The 18743-nt window shown below is 40.9% G+C and overlaps 1 protein-coding gene and 1 long non-coding RNA gene across 13 annotated transcripts in view; one reads left to right on the forward strand and one right to left on the reverse strand.

The window, feature by feature from the left end:
• LOC127508489 (uncharacterized) overlaps positions 1–18743 on the reverse strand; it is a 155165-nt gene that overhangs the window by 102535 nt on the left and 33887 nt on the right. For 2 of the 12 annotated variants that reach the window (XM_051886486.1, XM_051886504.1), the window contains 3 exons: positions 13178–13609; positions 12468–12893; positions 10868–11290 (listed from right to left, as the gene is read on the reverse strand). The exons of 3 other annotated variants lie outside the window; for them this stretch is intronic. In XM_051886486.1, coding sequence (XP_051742446.1) covers positions 10868–11290; positions 12468–12893; positions 13178–13609 — 1281 coding nt within the window. Of the gene's footprint in view, positions 1–10867; positions 11291–12467; positions 12894–13177; positions 13610–15530; positions 15978–18743 lie in introns of all 12 variants that reach the window. 7 more of the 12 variants (XM_051886499.1, XM_051886500.1, XM_051886488.1 and 4 more) reach the window with 6 other exon arrangements.
• LOC127508516 (uncharacterized) overlaps positions 1–18743 on the forward strand; it is a 96411-nt gene that overhangs the window by 56675 nt on the left and 20993 nt on the right. The window contains exons 3-4 of the long non-coding RNA XR_007928825.1: positions 11529–11589; positions 15605–15656. This is a non-coding gene — a long non-coding RNA (uncharacterized LOC127508516). The remainder of the gene's footprint in view (positions 1–11528; positions 11590–15604; positions 15657–18743) is intronic.

Below are 18743 nucleotides of genomic sequence, written 5' to 3' on the forward strand. Positions count from 1 at the left end.
CCGAGGGAGCCACATTCGTGACAGAGCCCCCCCCCTGTGAGCGGCTCCAGACGCGAGGAAGCAGACGCCGGGGTCTACCACGTGGTCGAGGGGCCGGTCTCTCCAGGTGCGTCCGATGAAATTCCTCTGTGAGTGAGGGGTCCAGGATATCATCCGCATTGACCCAGGATCGCTCCTCCGGGCCGTACCCCTCCCAGTCGACTAAGTATTGTAGTCTCCTACCCCGGCGCCTGGAATCGAGCAGCTCTCGTACTTGATAGGCTTCCTCGCCTTCAATCATCAAGGGTGGGGGGGAGCGGACCTCGGCTCCCTCTGGCTCCCCTCTCGGACCCCCGGCGGGTTTCAACAGCGAAACATGAAAAGTGGGAGAGACACGGTAATTAACAGGCAAATCTAAACGAAATGATACTGGAGTTATTTGTTTGATAATTTGAAAGGGCCCTACAAACCTGGGACTGAGTTTTCTGCATGGAAGCCTTAGCCGGAGGTCTCTAGTGGACAGCCAAACCCATTGTCCCACGGCGTACTGGGGATTGGGACGTCGGTGACGATTGGCCTGCATCTCCTGCCTTCTTACGGCGCGTTGTAAGTGCTGATGAGCTTGGTCCCAGGTTTCCTCGCTTCTTTGCATCCATTCAGTGACAGATGGTAGATTGGATGGTTCCCCAGACCAAGGAAATAATGGAGGCTGGAAGCCCAAGACGCATTGAAAGGGCGTGACACCAGTGGCAGGTTTTTGTAGGGAGTTTTGGGCATACTCCGCCCAGAGCAGATAACGACTCCAGTCCGTCTGGTTGCGTTGGCAGTAGGTGCGTAGAAAACGTGTTAATTCCTGGTTCATGCGCTCTGTTTGGCCATTGGACTCTGGATGGTACCCTGAAGTGAGGCTGACATTTATATTGAGGTTTTTGAAGAAGGAGGACCAGACTCGAGATGTGAACTGTGGGCCTCTGTCTGACACAATGTCCTCGGGTAGTCCATAGAATCGAAACACATAATAGCAGAGAAGCTCGGCCGTTTCGAATGCTGTGGGGAGCTTGGCCAGTGGTATAAGTCTGCAGGCTTTTGAGAAACGGTCGATGACTGTGAGAATGGTGGTGTGGCCCTGGGATTCTGGGAGATCAGTGACGAAATCAATGGCGATATGAGACCAGGGACGTTGGGGAATGGGTAGCGGTTGCAACAAACCGGCTGGCGCTTGATGTGATGCTTTGGTGGTCTGACAGAGTGAACAGTTAGAGATGAAGCGGGAGGTGTCGGATAGCATAGAGTCCCACCAGAACCGGTTTTGTAGCAGGTGGAAGGTGGCTGTGACACCTGGGTGACCTGAGCTTGGGAAGTCGTGCACATGATGAAGTAGCCTATTTCGGAGCTGTGCTGGGACGTAGGTGCGATCAGGTGGGCATGTTGGAGGAGGAGCGGTCTGTTCGTTAGCATGTGTGATCTCTGTGATAATGTCCCATTGAACTGGAGCAAGCAGTAAAGTGTCAGGGATTATATTCTCTGCGTTCTCTGTCCGTTCCACCTCCTCATGCTGCCGTGACAGCACGTCTGCCTTGGTGTTCTTAGAGCCTGGTCTATAAGTTACCGAGAACTGGAAGCGTGTGAAGAACAAGGCCCATCTAGCTTGCCGTGGATTTAGACGCTTGGCGGAACGCAGGTATTCCAGGTTTTTATGGTCTGTGAGAATGGTGAACGGATGTTTTGCTCCCTCCAGCCAGTGACGCCACTCCTCCAGTGCTGCCTTCATAGCCAGTAATTCCCGATTGCCCACATCGTAATTACGTTCAGCCGCCGACATTTTTCTAGAATAAAAGGCACACGGGTACATCTTCTCTGGGTTACCTTGGCGCTGAGAAAGGACGGCCCCTATGCCCGTGCTGGAGGCGTCCACTTCTACAATGAAAGGGAGTTCAGGGTCTGGGTGACGGAGAATGGGTGCTGAAGTGAAACGCTCCTTTAGCTCCTGGAAAGCCTGTACTGCTTCAGAGGACCAGGTGAGACGTGAGGACTGCCGCTTGGTCATGGACGTTAACGGGGCTGCAACGCCGCTGAAGTTCCGTATGAATCGCCTGTAGAAGTTGGCAAACCCCAAGAACCGTTGTAATTCCTTCAGTGTGCGAGGTTGTGGCCAATCCAGTACCGCCCTCACCTTACTGTCATCCATGGCCACGCCCTCACGGCTGATAACGTAACCTAGAAAGGTTGTGGAGGTTTGGTGAAATTCGCATTTCTCAGCTTTTGCATATAGTCTGTGTTGTATCAGTCTTTGAAGTACTGCCCGTACGTGCTGAACATGTTCCTCAAAAGAGTTGGAATAGATGAGGATATCATCTATGTAGACTATGACCCAGCGATTGAGCATGTCACGGAAGACGTCGTTAATGAAGGACTGAAAAACAGAGGGACTGTTGGACAGCCCGAACGGCATGACGAGGGTCTCGTAGTGACCAGTGGCTGTGGAAAAGGCTGTCTTCCATTCGTCCCCCTCTCTGATGCGGATTAAGTTGTATGCACAACGGAGGTCCAGCTTGGTGAAGTATGCGGCTTGTCTGAGTTGTTCAAGGGCTGGAGGAACCAAAGGCAAGGGGTACCGGAACATGACGGTGATGTCATTTAATCCACGGTAATCAATACAGGGCCTTAACCCGCCGTCTTTTTTCTTCACGAAGAAGAACCCTGATGCTGCTGGTGATGTGGACGGGCGGATAAACCCTTTGGCTAGTTCCTCCTCAATGTAGGCTTTCATTGCTGCCGACTCGGGTTGTGACAGGGGGAAGATCCTGCCCTTGGGAGGCGTGGTACCAGGCAGCAGGTCGATGGCACAGTCACCGGGACGATGAGGAGGTAGCTCAGTGGATTTGTTTTTACTGAATGCCACAGCCAGATCAGCGTATACTTCGGGTATGTTAAGTTTTCCGGTGTCAGAATCGTGGAGTGAAGCAGTTTGAACTGGCAGGGGGGTGATTTGTTTCAAGCAACCTTTATGGCAGTTAGCGTCCCATTGCACAATCTGGCCATCTTTCCAGGAAACGTGAGGGTTATGGGTTCTGAGCCACGGTAGACCAAGGATCACTGAGTTGTTGGGTGAGTGAATAACATAGAAGCGGATTTGTTCATGGTGAAGAGCTCCTACTTGCAAAGCGAGCTCGGCGGTGATATGGACTACTCTGCCTCCACCGATGGGCTTCCCATCTAGCGCCTCCACTGTCAACAGGGAATTACAGTCTGTTAGAGGGATGTTATGATCTTTGATGAATGAATCGGACATGAAATTCCCAGCGGCTCCAGAATCCAGTAGGGCGTGAGTGGATAGATTTTTGCCATTAACGGTAATTTGAATTGGGATTTTGAAGCAGTTGGAAGAGTAGTTAGAGTGATGTGGAGAACTCACCGCTTTGGGATTGGAAGACTGAGGTCGTACGGGGCAATTGATCTTGACATGGCCAGCCTGGCCACAGTAGAGACACAGGTGTCGTTGTCGTCTCCTTTCTCTCTCTTCGGGAAGTAGTGGGGTATAGCCAAGTTGCATGGGTTCCAGAGCGGGACTGGCTGAGGAGGATTGCCGGACGGGGTGTCGGGTTCGTAGCAGGTTGTCAATGTGAATGGCAAGTTCAATGAAAGCGTTGAGCGAACTTCCCTCATCCCGGCATGCGAGTTCGGCCTGCAGTTCCAGTGTTAGGCCCCTTCGGAACAACAGCTTTAGAGTGTCCTCAACCCAGTTCGTTTGAGCGGCCAGAGTACGAAATATCAGCGCGTACTCGGCTGCTGTTTGTTTACCTTGGCTGAGAGAAAGTAACTGATCGCCAGCGCTTCTGCCTCCTTCGGGATGTTCAAAGACTTCTTTAAAGTTTCGCAAGAAATCTTGAAAAGTGGAAAACACGGGGTTGTCATCTCTCCACACTGCGGTGGCCCAATCCAGTGCTTTGCCGGTGAGCAAGGAACACACAAACGATATCCGACTGGATTCGGTGGGGTACAGGGACGGTTGCTGGTTGATGAACAGGGAACATTGGAGAAGGAACCCCTTACATCTGGCTGGAGTGCCGTCGAACTTTTCTGGGAGCGCTAGGCAAGGATTGACTGCAGGGGAGGCCGCGAAGCCTGGATTGGCGGGAGCAGCGGGCGGCGGCGTGGCGGTTTCGGCAGGACTGAATCAGAGGCCTTGAAGCGTCTTCACCAGCTCTTCAGTAAGGGAAGTTAAGCGGTTGAGTTGATGTTGATGCACCGCAAGCTGGTTGGCCTGGGCAGTTAATTCAGATGAAATCTGCATGAGGGCTGCTGGATCATTGTGTGGCGAAGTCTTCTGTAATGATGGGTCGACAGAATGTGGATCCATTTGCAGCTAGTTTATTAAAAGTACTTACAGAGTAGACAGGGCAAAGGCAGAGGCATAAACAGTAACAGGCAATGGTCGAGGCAGGCGGCAGACAAACAGAATCAGGGTACAGGCAAGGATCAGGGCAGGCAGCAAACAATCACAGTCCAGGAAACAGGCAAAGATCAGGGTCGGCAGCAAAGGGTCGCAGGAATAAACAGTCCAATCGATAACAGGTAAACAGTCCACAGAAACGCTCAGAAATGATCACCAAGGCAAATCAAGACTTCGCGATGTGTGAGTGTGTGTGTGTGTCTTAAATAGTGTGAGTGTGATGCGGTGCAGGTGTGTGTGCAATCAGTCCCAGGAATGAGAACTGATCAGTATTCCGGTGATGGCTCCCTCCGGTGGTCCGGAGGAAGGGCCGAGGGAGCCACATTCGTGACAGTAATATAGTAAAAGGCATGTTTTTGCTCACCCCAATAGGGGCAAATTTGTGGGGTATTTTAAGCTGAAACTTGACCAGACCAGAGACTTATATTACATCTTGACCTGCTGGGTTTGTCCATATTTAACCCAACTTAGGTTGTTTTTAACCCAGCAGTTTTTAGAGTGTTGTTAACATGTATTAATTACTTTAATGAGCACATTGTTTCTACCCTAAATTAATATTGTTTAAATTAATACATTGTTAGCTAACTGCATCATTTGTATATGTACATTTCTGAAATTACATAATTTGGACACAGTCCCCTCTGATAACAGATCACTCTAAAATGTAATGTTGACATGCATTTCCTGTAAAGCTGCTTTGAAACAATATGTATTGTGAAAAGCGCTTTACAAATAAATGTGAATTGAATTGAATTAAAATTCACCACAGAAGGTTTTATCTGGTTGTTATCTGGTTTTAAAATCAAATAGTATCATCTGTCTTCAAACAATTACTCTAACCTATACACTTTGGCTCTCCATGGCAATTAAAGTGTCATGGTAAAAATATATTCAGTGTTTTTTCTCTTATTTTAACCTAAAGTTTTAGAGTCAACAACAGGGTCAAATGTATAAGTAATAAATAAATTGGGAAGAGCACATATTGCCGTGGGTGATTACTGACTGAAGTCTTGCCAAGTCATTTTTATGCATATGAATAGATAAACCCTGACAATTCTTTATTCTAGCAGTCAATATTACTCCAGCAGTTGCCTTTTGACAATAAACTGGTTGAGATAAACAGAAGTCTTTAATTTACTACAAACATTTATGAAATACTGTTACTGTAGGCTACACAATCATGGGGAAGACTGCTTACTTGACAGTTGTCCAAAAGACGATCATTGACACCTTACACAAGGAGGGCAAGACACAAAAGGTCATTGCAAAAGAGGCTGGCTGTTCACAGAGCTCTGTGTCCAAGCACATTAATAGAGAGGCAAAGGGAAGGAAAAGATGTGGTAGAAAAAAGTGTACAAGCAATAGGGATAACCGCACCCTGGAGAGGATTGTGAAACAAAACCCATTCAAAAATGTGGGGGAGATTCACAAAGAGTGGACTGCAGCTGGAGTCAGTGCTTCAAGAACCACTACTCACAGACGTATGCAAGACATGGGTTTCAGCTGTCGCATTCCTTGTGTTAAGCCACTCTTGAACAGACAGCATCAGAAGCATCTCGCCTGGGCTAAAGACAAAAAGGACTGGACTGCTGCTGAGTGGTCCAAACTTATGTTCTCTGATGAAAGTAAATTTTGCATTTCCTTTGGAAATCAGGGTCCCAGAGTCTGGAGGAAGAGAGGAGAGGCACACAATCCACGTTGCTTGAGGTCCAGTGTAAAGTTTCCACAGTCAGTGATGGTTTGGGGTGCCATGTCATCTGCTGGTGTTGGTCCACTGTGTTTTCTGAGGTCCAAGGTCAACACAGCCGTATACCAGGAAGTTTCAGAGCACTTCATGCTTCCTACTGCTGACCAACTTTATGGAGATGCAGATTTCATTTTCCAACAGGACTTGGCACCTGCACACAGTGCCAAAGCTACCAGTACCTGGTTTAAGGACCATGGTATCCCTGTTCTTAATTGGCCAGCAAACTCGCCGGACCTTAACCCCATAGAAAATCTATGGGGTATTGTGAAGAGGAAGATGCGATATGCCAGACCCAACAATGCAGAAGAGCTGAAGGCCACTATCAGAGCAACCTGGGCTCTTATAACACCTGAGCAGTGCCACAGACTGATCGACTCCATGCCACGCCGCATTGCTGCAGTAATTCAGGCAAAAGGAGCCCCAACTAAGTATTGAGTGCTGTACATGCTCATACTTTTCATGTTCATACTTTTCAGTTTCATACCTTTCTTTGTATTGGTCTTCAGTAATATTCTAATTTTCTGAGATACTGAATTTGGGATTTTCCTTAGTTGTCAGTTATAATCATCAAAATTAAAAGAAATAAACATTTGAAATATATCAGTCTGTGTGTAATGAATGAATATAATATACAAGTTTCACTTTTTGAATGGAATTAGTGAAATAAATCAACTTTTTGATGATATTCTAATTATATGACCAGCACCTGTATTCACATACTGATAACATGCAAACAGGAATATTCCAACAGCTGTGGAGCACGTCAGCATGTTTTTTTTTTTTTTTTTTTCAGAATAATATTTTAATCACATCGTGGACTGTCAGTGTTTCTGTGGTTTTTTAAGATGCTCAAAAAAGCTGTGCAATGCTACACACATCAACTGAAAAGGGTTTACATCTAAACTGATGCAATTTGTGAAAATGTACATGACATATGAAACTTTTATAACCCGCCTGAATTAAACATGAAAATGCCTCTATAGCAAAAACACTAGACTGCAAAATTGTGCTAAAAAATAGCCCTGTTAAACATTTTTTTAAATTATTCCAGAATATTTACTTTAGAAGCCCTAAAATATTAAAACTAAACTAAAATAAAAACTAAAACTGTCACTCTGAAAAAATGTCTAAATTAACTACACTAAAACTAACAATGATAGTGAAAATTAAACTAGACAAATTAAAAATAACAGAAATAAACTAAATTCAAAATTATAACTCCACATGATACATATAATATAAATGAATGGAGAAGAGGAAAGACAGTTTACTGATGGATTTTATTATGTTCTAAAACAATTACTGCATCAGAAACCCAGTGTTGATTATGACTGAAGGTGATGATGAAACATGAATGTGGTTCACAATCTGCTGGACAGATTCATCTCTGGGACTCTGATGGGCGGATTCTTCAAAAGTGTTCACACCTGTTACCTCAACATCTCTCTAGATCTGCACTGGTTGATTCCAGAGAGAGTTTATTGGCATCACCAGATCTCAAATTGTGGGTCTGTGAGGAAAAGCTGTCTGAATTTAATTCTGTTGTTGAAGAGCCTACAGAGATACAAACACACACTGATATTCACAACAGACAACTGAAACAAACACCATCATGAACAGAAATCAGATTTGTAGACATGAATTGCATTAGATAGTGAAGGAAAAGCAGTAGTAAATGGCCGTGTATCAAAGAGAAAACACTTTAACTCAGAGCTCTCAGTTTTTGAGTCTCATGTTTGCTTCATATCATAAAAAGACTTCAGATCAAATAACTTTACAAGGGAATGTGATTCTGTGACGTTCAGACACACACCTTACTGTCTTTATGTTGCTGTTGTCTGAGATGATATTGTAGATTCTCTGAGCCCCAATGTCAGTGATGCTATTGCCACTAAAACTGCAGATCAAACAAACAAATCAGACAAAATGCAACAAATACAACATTATACTACAGATTATACTTTATACTTCTTTGTTTCTCAGTCACTCACTCAATGTTTTGTGCTTTGTGGAGGATTGGGAGCAGCAGATCCAGGCTGTGATCAGTGAGACGACACTGACTCAGATCCAGTTCAGTCAGTCCTTCAGAATATTCCAGAATCAGCACCAGACCTCTACAGACCTGCGGCTCCAGATGAGTCTGACTGAGGTCGACCTCGTCACCCAGAGCTCGAGAAAGAGACGCAGCTTCCTCAGGCCTCACATGAGCCAGAAACTGAAGCAGCAGAGATTTATCACAGCTGAAACAAACAGAGCAACAGATGATCATAGATCATTTAGTCTGTTTGTGTATGAATGTAATGTGTTCATGTTTCTCACCAGAGTTTGACAGAACGTAACACTGGGAACAGCTGGTCCATTCCAGCTGTGTTAATCTCACAGTCCTGCAGAATCAGCTGTGTGTGTGTGTGAGCTCTCTGAATGACTGTGCTCATCACACGGCAGTCCTCAGTGGTCAGATGTAGAGGCTCAGAGTCTGTGTTTGTTGTCAGATCCAGAGCAGAACGGCAGGAGAAGTCCAGCTTGTGCTGCAGGACGGAGAGCAGAACTGCTGCTGCCTCCTGCTGGACATCAGAGACACTGCAGCAGTGAAGCATCTTCAGTAACAGCCGCCTGTCAAGACTGAACACAGACAAACACCAAGTCAACAGATTCTGGTAACATCAGTACCAGCTGAGAGTCAAAGCATCTTAAAACACTAAGTATGGATGTATTTTTCCAGTACTTTTGATGAAGAAATATTTGAAAAATAACTAATTCTATTGTGAAATGATGATAATTTCAACAATAAATTCAAAAGTTGTCTTTTTAGAGGGACAATTATTGCAATACAATATTTATGATGTTGCCATGTACACATTTGTAGACCTTCTCGTTCTAGCGTTCATAGCTGAGGAGGACTCTAGTCTAGACGCCTCAGGTAAAGGAAGGATGCAGCCTTGTAATTGAGAAGCACTCATAGAGAAAAGCAGCGAGACCTGAGGCTGGAGACATGTCTGAAGAGAGGCACAATGCTCTCCAGCTCTTCCTCTGGTATGGAGGTCCACAGCAGGTTGAGTGAAACTGCAGTGCAGTGCTGCAGTGTGAAGCGCAGGGCGGCGCAGTGGACAGAGTCCAGCTCTCTGCTCTGCAGGCTGATGTAGTTCTTCACTGAACTCAACAGACTGGACACAAATCCAGCAGAGCCGCTCTCATAGATCTCTCTCATTACAGACTGCATGAAGGTGGAGCTCATCCTGTACAGATTTCATACAAATAAACATTATTAATCAATGAAAATGATTTAGTCATTTTTTCTTCATGATAATAATTTGGGTTTATATGGGTAAGAAATATGAAGCAAGAAATCTTAAGAAATCTCACCATTTATTTGAAAGTTTTCTATCAAGTTTAAAGTGTTTTACATGCAGATTTTGTGAAAGAACTCATTTATTGAGTGATTTACCGTTTAAACTGAATCCTGTTCAGAAATGGCAGAATTTCTCTGATTTTGCATTGAATGTTGCTCTTTCTGAAGTTCACAGTGATTTGTTGAATTTTGTGCTGCAGGAAATAGTGAAGCTCTTCCCAGCTCAAGGAACAGGAAGTCAGATCTCCACCCACTTTCTGCAGGAAGTGCTGAGTCAGTTCCTCTTCCTGAGCTTCATAGACACATTCAACCAGCTTCTGGAGACTCTCTGTGGATGGTCTACTACACACAGACACACACACACACACACACACACACACACACACACACAGTTTATTTTATTTTTTGTCATGATACAGTAAATATTAAGCCAATTTGTCCTACAGTCAGACCTGAGTGTTTCTGGGTTCTGGAGACACAGTAGGATGAATAGAGAAACAAACTCTTGTTTTCAGTCACGTTCAAGTCGAGGTCAGATCTCAGAAAGTTGCTCAGGGTGCAAGAATTTTACAAAAGTACTTCAAAATTTCTAGGGGGTCTGTGGCATTTTTGCTATACATTCACCTTTAAGATGTCAAAGTCTTTTATATAGTCGTCTTATACGCATGTCTATTTCCACTAAATGTAAATAGGCTAATATTGCCCACAACCCAATGTGCGTTGGACGAGGATTCATTTAGAACTACAAACATGAAAAAAGTGTTAAAAAACAACAAACATGGCGGATGTACGAGACCGACGGTTAAGTAGAGAAGTTTATATAAATGGGTTTGAGTGATTAATAATCAGTATCTAACCTGATAAAAAGAATTTATTTAATGTTATCTACATTATATTTCATCTGTAACAGCATTGTAAACTTTTATAAAGATACGGTTGGTCATTAACTTTTAAATGCAATCGTTATGCAGTACATGAGAAGAGTCTCCACATGAAAGACACACAACTAGCAGATCAACATGCGAAAACATTTCTCTCGTAACTAAGAGAGTTTGTTAAAGATGCAATTATGATGTAGTATGTCCCATTGCTTGCCTACTCTTTTCTTCAAATCAAAAAAACAAAAAAAAAAAAAAAAAAAACTATACAAACTTTTAGGGAATAGTACAAGTAGGTGAATCAGGAGTTCGGGACGCAGCATTAGTCTGCTTAAACTCTGTCCCTTAAAGCTCTCTTTCATCTGCCTTCATTTTTGAGTGCAACACCCACATCTCAAAATCGAATCAACAAAAGATTGATAGAAACAAACTCATTCAACATGAGATGGACATTCTGTCACCTCAGCTGTGAGATGTAGGGCAGACACTGAAGGAAACTCATCATTTCACTCTCTTCCTCTGAACATCTTCTCAGCTCTACTGGTTTCTTCTCTGTTTGGAGTTTCAGCACTTCCAGGAGGACGGAGGTCTTCCTCTCTGAGAGATCTATGATCCAGACTTTAGGTAACTGGAAAACTGACTGTAATGCTGGAAGGAAACTCCTGCCTGTTTGAGTCTCATAGTTCTTCACATGTGAGTAAAGATCCAGCAGGAAATCACTCTGTTTAATTCTGTCAGTCTCTCCATAAGGAAAAGATCTGTAGACACAGACTGATGTTAACATTTTCATCATCTGCTGTCCTGTCTGTGTCTCAGTCTCTGCTGCTTTAATGAAGAGTCTCAGAAGAAATCTGTTTTGAACACTTTTACTCAGATTAGAGAATCTGTAACAAAATGGAAATGAGAAATATGAATAGAGATATCACAGAACTTAATATGACCAATTATTACAAATTAATAATAAACTGTTTTTTCTTGTATTAAGATCACACTGCTGTGAGACAGCATCAAATCAGACATGAAATGACAATAATGAATTTACAACTCTGATAACTGTACAAACATTTAATATTGGAATAAGATACAACAGATTAACACTGAACTCAAGTCTTCTTCTTAAAGGTTCAGTAAAAGTTGAAGCTTCACGAGTCCCAGCATTGCAGAAGGACAACAGTTGAATAAGGTAATTAAATTATACTTGATCAAAAATGGGTAAACTGATTCAAAATCAGTGCAGCTGACACTGAAATTGATCACAGCATCAGTTTTGATGGGAAAAAATATTAACTCCCACAGCTTGCTAAAGTCACATAAATAGGTGCTAGCTGACAAAATAAGTAACACTTTATAATAAATATTTTTTCCCCAAATCTATTTTATGAGTATCTGACATTTTTTATTAATTTTTATCTTAATTCCAAACATGTTTAGTTATTGAACAATGTTAAATGCCCTGAAATGATCAACTTACATAAATTTGAGAGCATTTTTCTATATGCAGAGCTGGACATTTAGTGGTCAAACTTGTTTCTGTAATTCTCACACAATGGACCCTATTCAATAAACTATTCAAAATTAGTTTCAGCTATTTTCTATCTTATATCATGTTAATAATGTCTCAATTTTTTCCCTACGAAATAGTAAAAGCATACTAAATTAAAGTATATTCCGAAATCGGCATGTCTATTATTTTCATTATCCCAGACACTGACAAAAACTGCTACAACTAAACATTTTTATTGCAATTTTTAAATAGTTCTTTGTTTAAAATAGTCAAATTTCTTAACTTTTTATAAATTTACACATACTGGCTGTAATATAGTATTTTTCCTACTGTACATGTGTGCATTGAATTGTGTTTTGAATCACTTATTTTCACTTGCTGTATTAAAAAACAGCTTTGCAATTTAGCGAAATTACACCCAAATCAAAAGATACATAAACAAAATCATTTTTATCATCAGTGGCTTCCTAGAAACATGTTTAATGGTGAAAGAATAATATCAATGCTTGTGTCTCTGAGAGTTAAATTAACAGTCAAAAGCATGTAAGTTCAGGTACCTCAGCTGAGAGATGTAGGGCAGACACTGAAGGAAACTCATCATTTCACTCTCTTCCTCTGAACATCCTCTCAGCTCTACTGGTTTCTTCACTGTTTGTAGTTTCAGCACTTCCAGGAGGACGGAGGTCTTTCTCTGTGAGAGATCTATGATCCAGACATCAGGCGACTGGAAAACTGACTGTAACGCTGGAAGGAAACTCCAGCCTGTTTGAGTCTCATAGTTCTTCACATGTGAGTAAAGATCCAGCAGGAAATCTCTCTGTTTAATTCTGTCAGTCTCTCCATAAGGAAAATATCTGTAGGCACAGACTGATGCTAACAGTTTCATCATCTGCTCTCCTGTCTGTGTCTCAGTCTCTGCTGCTTTAATGAAGAGTTTCAGAACAAACTGCACTCCTTGACCTCTATTCCAATAGTCAATAATCCTGTTTCCCAAAGAAAAAAGTAGTTTAAACAGACATATATCATCACAGAACTCTGACAACGACAAAAACGTATTTTTTCTGTGCTTGAATGCAAATTTCAGCTTTCTTTGTTATAAACAGTTTAATAACTGCATCAAATGAAAAGATAAAAATCAATTTAAAACTCTGATCATTATATAAAAAATATATATTCTATTGTAACACAAATCTGCTACATAAACATTCAAAATACAGTGATGTGATATTGATTGAGAAGGTAAGTGAATATCCAAAAGTTCAGGTACCTCAGCTGTGAGATGTAGGGCAGATACTGAAGGACACTCATCATTTTACTCTCTTCCTCTGAACATCCTCTCAGCTTTACTGGTTTCTTCTCTGTTTGTAGTTTCAGCACTTCCAGGAGGACGGAGGTCTTTCTCTCTGAGAGATCTATGGTCCAGACACCAGGTGACTGGAAAACTGACTGTAATGCTGGAAGGAAACTCCTGCCTGTTTGAGTCTCATAGTTCTTCATATGTGAGTAAAGATCCAGCAGGAAATTACTCTGATAATCATCCCACTCTAGATCAAAAGGGAAGGTTTTGTAACTGCACACAGATGACAGCAGAGTAGAGAATCTTGTTCCTGTAACTGTGTCATTTTCAACTGCAGCAACACTGAGATTCAGCAGGAATTTTACTGCAATCTTTATTTCTTCATCATCAAAGAACCAAAACCTGAAAAATACAGAGAATCAAACAGTTAATTTGTTTATGACAACATACAGCATTTATAAATCAATTATACGTTATACAAAAACAATTATTCTGATAAGAACATAACAACATTTTTATAGGACAGCATCTAATGACATATATTTCATTTTTTTCAAAGTCCACATATAATGTTTGTTGTATAGCCTTAAACAGGGCACTATTTGAGGGAACAGCCATTTGCAGTGGTGTCCGAAACCAGAGTGGATGTTATCGAGTGCACTCATTCGATCCCACGATGCACTGCAATAATGAGTGTACAACTGATGTACACTCAATGGCTAGAGAATACCCATAATGCACTGTGAGAGTCGAGGCGAATTAATTCCTGCGTCTCGCCAGAAGCTGTCGCTGCAACTGAATCATCCATCCATTTTCCAAACCGCTGGTCCAATGTGGCTACAGCGTAATATCATACAGGTATAAATTCATTTATTATTAAATTGATTCATTAAGGTTTTTACATGCTAGTTTCCATGACAGAGTTCAAGATAAATCTTTTCATTTCTACTGGAGCTGCCAGTTTGCTGAGTTTCAAATGATTATTAAACAACAAGCAGAAACAATGTGAAAGCGGCAGTCCTTCCAGCCCATTCAGTGTCCGAATTCACTCACTTGTTTTCATTCACTCCTTCAAGTGGACTATATTAGTGGAGTAATGTAGGGAATAGTGAATGAGGGTATAGGGGGCGATTTTGAACACAGCTATAGTTTAATTTTCATGACTATTTTAAGTCTCTCTATGACAATTAATTACAGGTTTTCTCAACCAATTTTACAGATTTTCCATCCAAAGGTCAATACAAAACAATGAATTATCAAATTTGCAAAAGTTTTTCACATTCATTAAGAGCACATACTGATCTTAAAAGTATTGAAATGTTTTTTTATTGATTTCATAACACTCTCAGCTATAGACACAAATATTAGGATGAAAACCATGAAGTTTCACAATGAAGATCTTTTATCTATCGTGCTTTTTTAAACTCTATGAATGTTTGTCTACCACAAATATTGCAAGAACAAATGTATATGAAGTCTACTTCAAGAAGACTGCATTTGCTAAGATAACATTCATAATTCAAACCCACTATGGTTGTTCTTGCTCTTCCTGTATAAAAGGATTAAGTTTACTGTAAAAAAATAAAGACTTGTTATATTGTATGACTCAAAGATGGCAAAACATAGATGATGATGTTGAAGTTGTTCAGAGACAGTGACTGAGACACACTGACCAATGACAATCCTCCTGCTACTACTTTTATTATTGAGTTATACTGTACATTAGAGCTGGGACAATACTATCGATACATTACGATTCGTGGATTGTTTCTGATATTTTCCAAATGCATCGCAAATCGATTCTGAGCTTAGTTTTTAACAGCAGATGGCGCTCTAGGCTATTTTTGAACCCCATGCTCAAATGCTCATGAAGAAGAGCGCTTGTGCGTTTGCACCTCAGAATGCTTTTATGACGCGAGATTAATGTAAACAGCCCACTGCAAACACTCTTGTAATTCACTTCAACCTTTTCAAACTTTATGAATGATTATTTTATAGAAGGTTCAAGTGGTGTGTGTGAGGAATTGGAAGAGAGCAGAGTACGGCTGTTTCTAAAGCAGACAGTGTCATCTGCTGTTACAAACTAAACTCAGAATCGATTCGAGAGAGAATCGCGATATATACAGAAAATATCAGAATCGATCCAGATTCATCTCTCGATTTGCAATGCATCTATGTATTGTCCCAGCCCTACTGAACATATATCAAACACCTCTTTAAAAGATCAGGGAAAGATTGAGGGTTTTTTTATGATCCATTTAAAACACAGAGTCCAACTCCAGCTTTTTAAACATATTGAGCAAGAGTCTGTACAATATCTTACCTCAGCTGTGAGATGTAGGGCAGACACTGAAGGAAACTCATCATTTCACTCTCTTCCTCTGAACATCCTCTCAGCTCTACTGGTTTCTTCTCTGTTTGGAGTTTCAGCACTTCCAGGAGGACGGAGGTCTTCCTCTCTGAGAGATCTATGATCCAGATTTTAGGTAACTGGAAAACTGACTGTAATGCTGGAAGGAAACTCCTGCCTGTTTGAGTCTCATAGTTCTTCACATGTGAGCAAAGATCCAGCAGGAAATCTCTCTGATAATCATCATCATCATAATCATCCCACTCTTGATCTAAAGGGAAGGTTTCATAACTGCACACAGACGACAGCAGAGTAGAGAATATTGTTCCTGTAACTGTGTCATTTTCAACTGCAGCAACACTGAGATTCAGCAGGAATTTTACTGCAGACATCTTCATTTTTTTATCAAAGAACCAAAACCTGATAAAATACAGAGACACAAACAGTTGATTAATTTTACAACATACAGCATTTATAAATCAACTATACAGCATACAGAAACAATTATTCTGATAAGAACAATTTTTTTTTAGATTAGCATCTAATGACATATTTATATATCCACATATAATGTTAGTTTTTTTTAAGATGTATTTACTTAATTTTCACCAAAACAGAGAGACAAACAATCAATAAAAACAAACATAAAAACCCCACACCAACACAAAAACACCACACAGGTTTAGTATACAATATATTATAACAGAACCGTATGTAATAATACAGACACAGGCCAAAACAAAGAAAGCCTTAATCAAGCTAAGAAGTAGTAAGCTAAGGGAGTAACACCAAAAAAAAAAAAAAAAAAAATTCAATAAATGAAGTCATGCAAGTAGTAAATAATGTGTGCTGCTAACATGACAAGACAAGCGCTCAATCAGGAAAAACAAATAGTGCAGTAGACGATCAATCAGTCAATGGAGACTGCATCCAGCCGCAGAGATTTAACATGCTCTAAAAACAATAACCACATTCTTCATAATGTAATCATGAAAGCACAAAGGCAGTGATTAACTTCTTACAATTTAACCAAAAATAGGTCTTCTTTGATCCACCGAGTATGAGGACCCTTTCAGTCCATCAAAATACAATGTCTCACTAGTAGTGTGAGAAAAGCAACCAACTCGACAAAATGAGACGACAACGTGAATTCAGGAGGAAGGACTCCAAACAAGCCGACTAGTGGAGAAGGATAGATAGTAACAGACATGGTAGCTAAAAGTGAGTTAAAAACAGACTCCCAGAAAAGAGACACACAGAGCAGGAAAAGTCCAGAACATCCGAGTGATCACTCTGAGAGGAAGTTAGAAGCAACACAATGCCTTTCCCATTTTTCCTCACACAGCTCAAAGCCGTAATTGAAAGAGCTGCTCCTCTCTGACTCTCACTGAACAGAACAGACGCAGAGAGAGGTGTGCCTGCGCTGGGAGAACAAGACGCTCGCGGGGCAGTGATAGAGACTCTCTGAATATAGATCATATAGATATCATATAGCTAAATCTAACAACAAAGTCTCTAAGTTGGGCTGAGCATGTGACTTCTCTACACACCGGTAACACTTAAGAATACTGTAACAAGTAACACACTATTAACACTCTAGTAACTACTATTAACTAAAAGAAACTCTGATTAACAAATTGGTATGTAATAGTACTTAGAGGTCAAGAGAGGTCAGGAGGCATTTATTTATCATTTGCATAGTTAACACTGGGAAAAAACTGTGCATTGAAATGCTTGTGACGAGGCTCAGACATACAGTGACAATAACAGGACCATACATAAACCATACATAAATAATCAAAAAATAAAACATGAACATGCAAAAATATAGTGGAGGGCACTGAGATATTAACATTTAAGCCCACTGCCAACTATAGTTGCCGCAGTGTATAGTCGTCATTTTCCTTTTGTAAGTATTTTTCTAGATGTTATCCATGTTTTATGTCTCTATGACATGCAAACAACCAAATAAAGGATTTCAAGAAAAAAAAAAAAAAAGGTATTACTTCCTTCCTGTCACATGAGGCTGTCAAATTCATACCCCTACTTCCAGGAAGAATGGCGGAGGCAAACCCTCCCAAAGAAAGGTCATTTTCATGTTATTATTAAGTATTTTTTGTTATATCTACATAATCATAAAGGTCTCTAGAATCATCCAAACAAAACAAATCTTACAAGAGATCTATAGCTTTTTGTATACTTAGTCAAAAGTCTAAGCGGCAACTATATAATCGCTGTTGGGCAAATGACTTGTAAGTACATATATCATGGGGAAATGGGGTATACCGTGTTAATAGATTAATAAATCAAGGTTATTGGTCTTGTTTAGTGCAATTTGCTTTCATAATATCCTACCTAACATAACTTAACCGTTTAACTGACATCTCTAAGGTACAGTAGACCTTAAAGGGATAGTTCACCCAAAAATGATCCGATGATTTACTCACCCTCAAGCCATCCTAGACTATCTTCTTTCAGATAAACACAATCGGAGACATATTTAAAAATATCTTTGCTGCAATTATTGTTATTTTTTCATATCTGCCAGAGGACTACTGAGAACTATTATATGTTTTGAAGCCAAAAATAATGCATCCATCCATAATAAACGTAATCCATACGACTCCAGGGGGTTAATAAATGTCTTCTGAAGCAAAGTGTCTTTTTGTGAGAAAAATATCCATATTTAAAACTTTATAAATTCAAATAACTAGCTTCCGGCGGATGACCGTACACAGAATGTGCAAGTCAATTTGCGGCGGAAGAGTGTCCTTTGACCTGACGCACAATGTAATGACGAACGCTGAGGTGCAGAGGATAGAGCAAAACAAATCACCGGTCACAGATTATAAATCTAAAACAATAATCTGTAAAGAGAAATATTGGATGATTTCAATATAAGAGAAGAGGAGCTTGAGTTTGTTGCCCAGCCCTATTTGTTTGAACCACGAGAGACGTCTAAGCTTACGATCCTCCTACATCCTGCGTCATACATCCTGTCAGAGGATTACTCATTTGGCACAAGTCAACTTCCGCATTCTGAGTATGGCCCTCCGCCGGAAGCTAGTTATTTGAATTTACAAAGTTTTAAATATGGATATTTTTCTCACAAAAACACACTTCACTTCAGAAGACATTTATTAACCCCCTGGAGTCATATGGATTATGTTTATTATGGATGAATGC

The sequence above is a fragment of the Ctenopharyngodon idella genome, chromosome 3 (genome assembly GCF_019924925.1).
Source record: "Ctenopharyngodon idella isolate HZGC_01 chromosome 3, HZGC01, whole genome shotgun sequence".
Taxonomy (NCBI): Eukaryota; Metazoa; Chordata; class Actinopteri; order Cypriniformes; family Xenocyprididae; genus Ctenopharyngodon; species Ctenopharyngodon idella.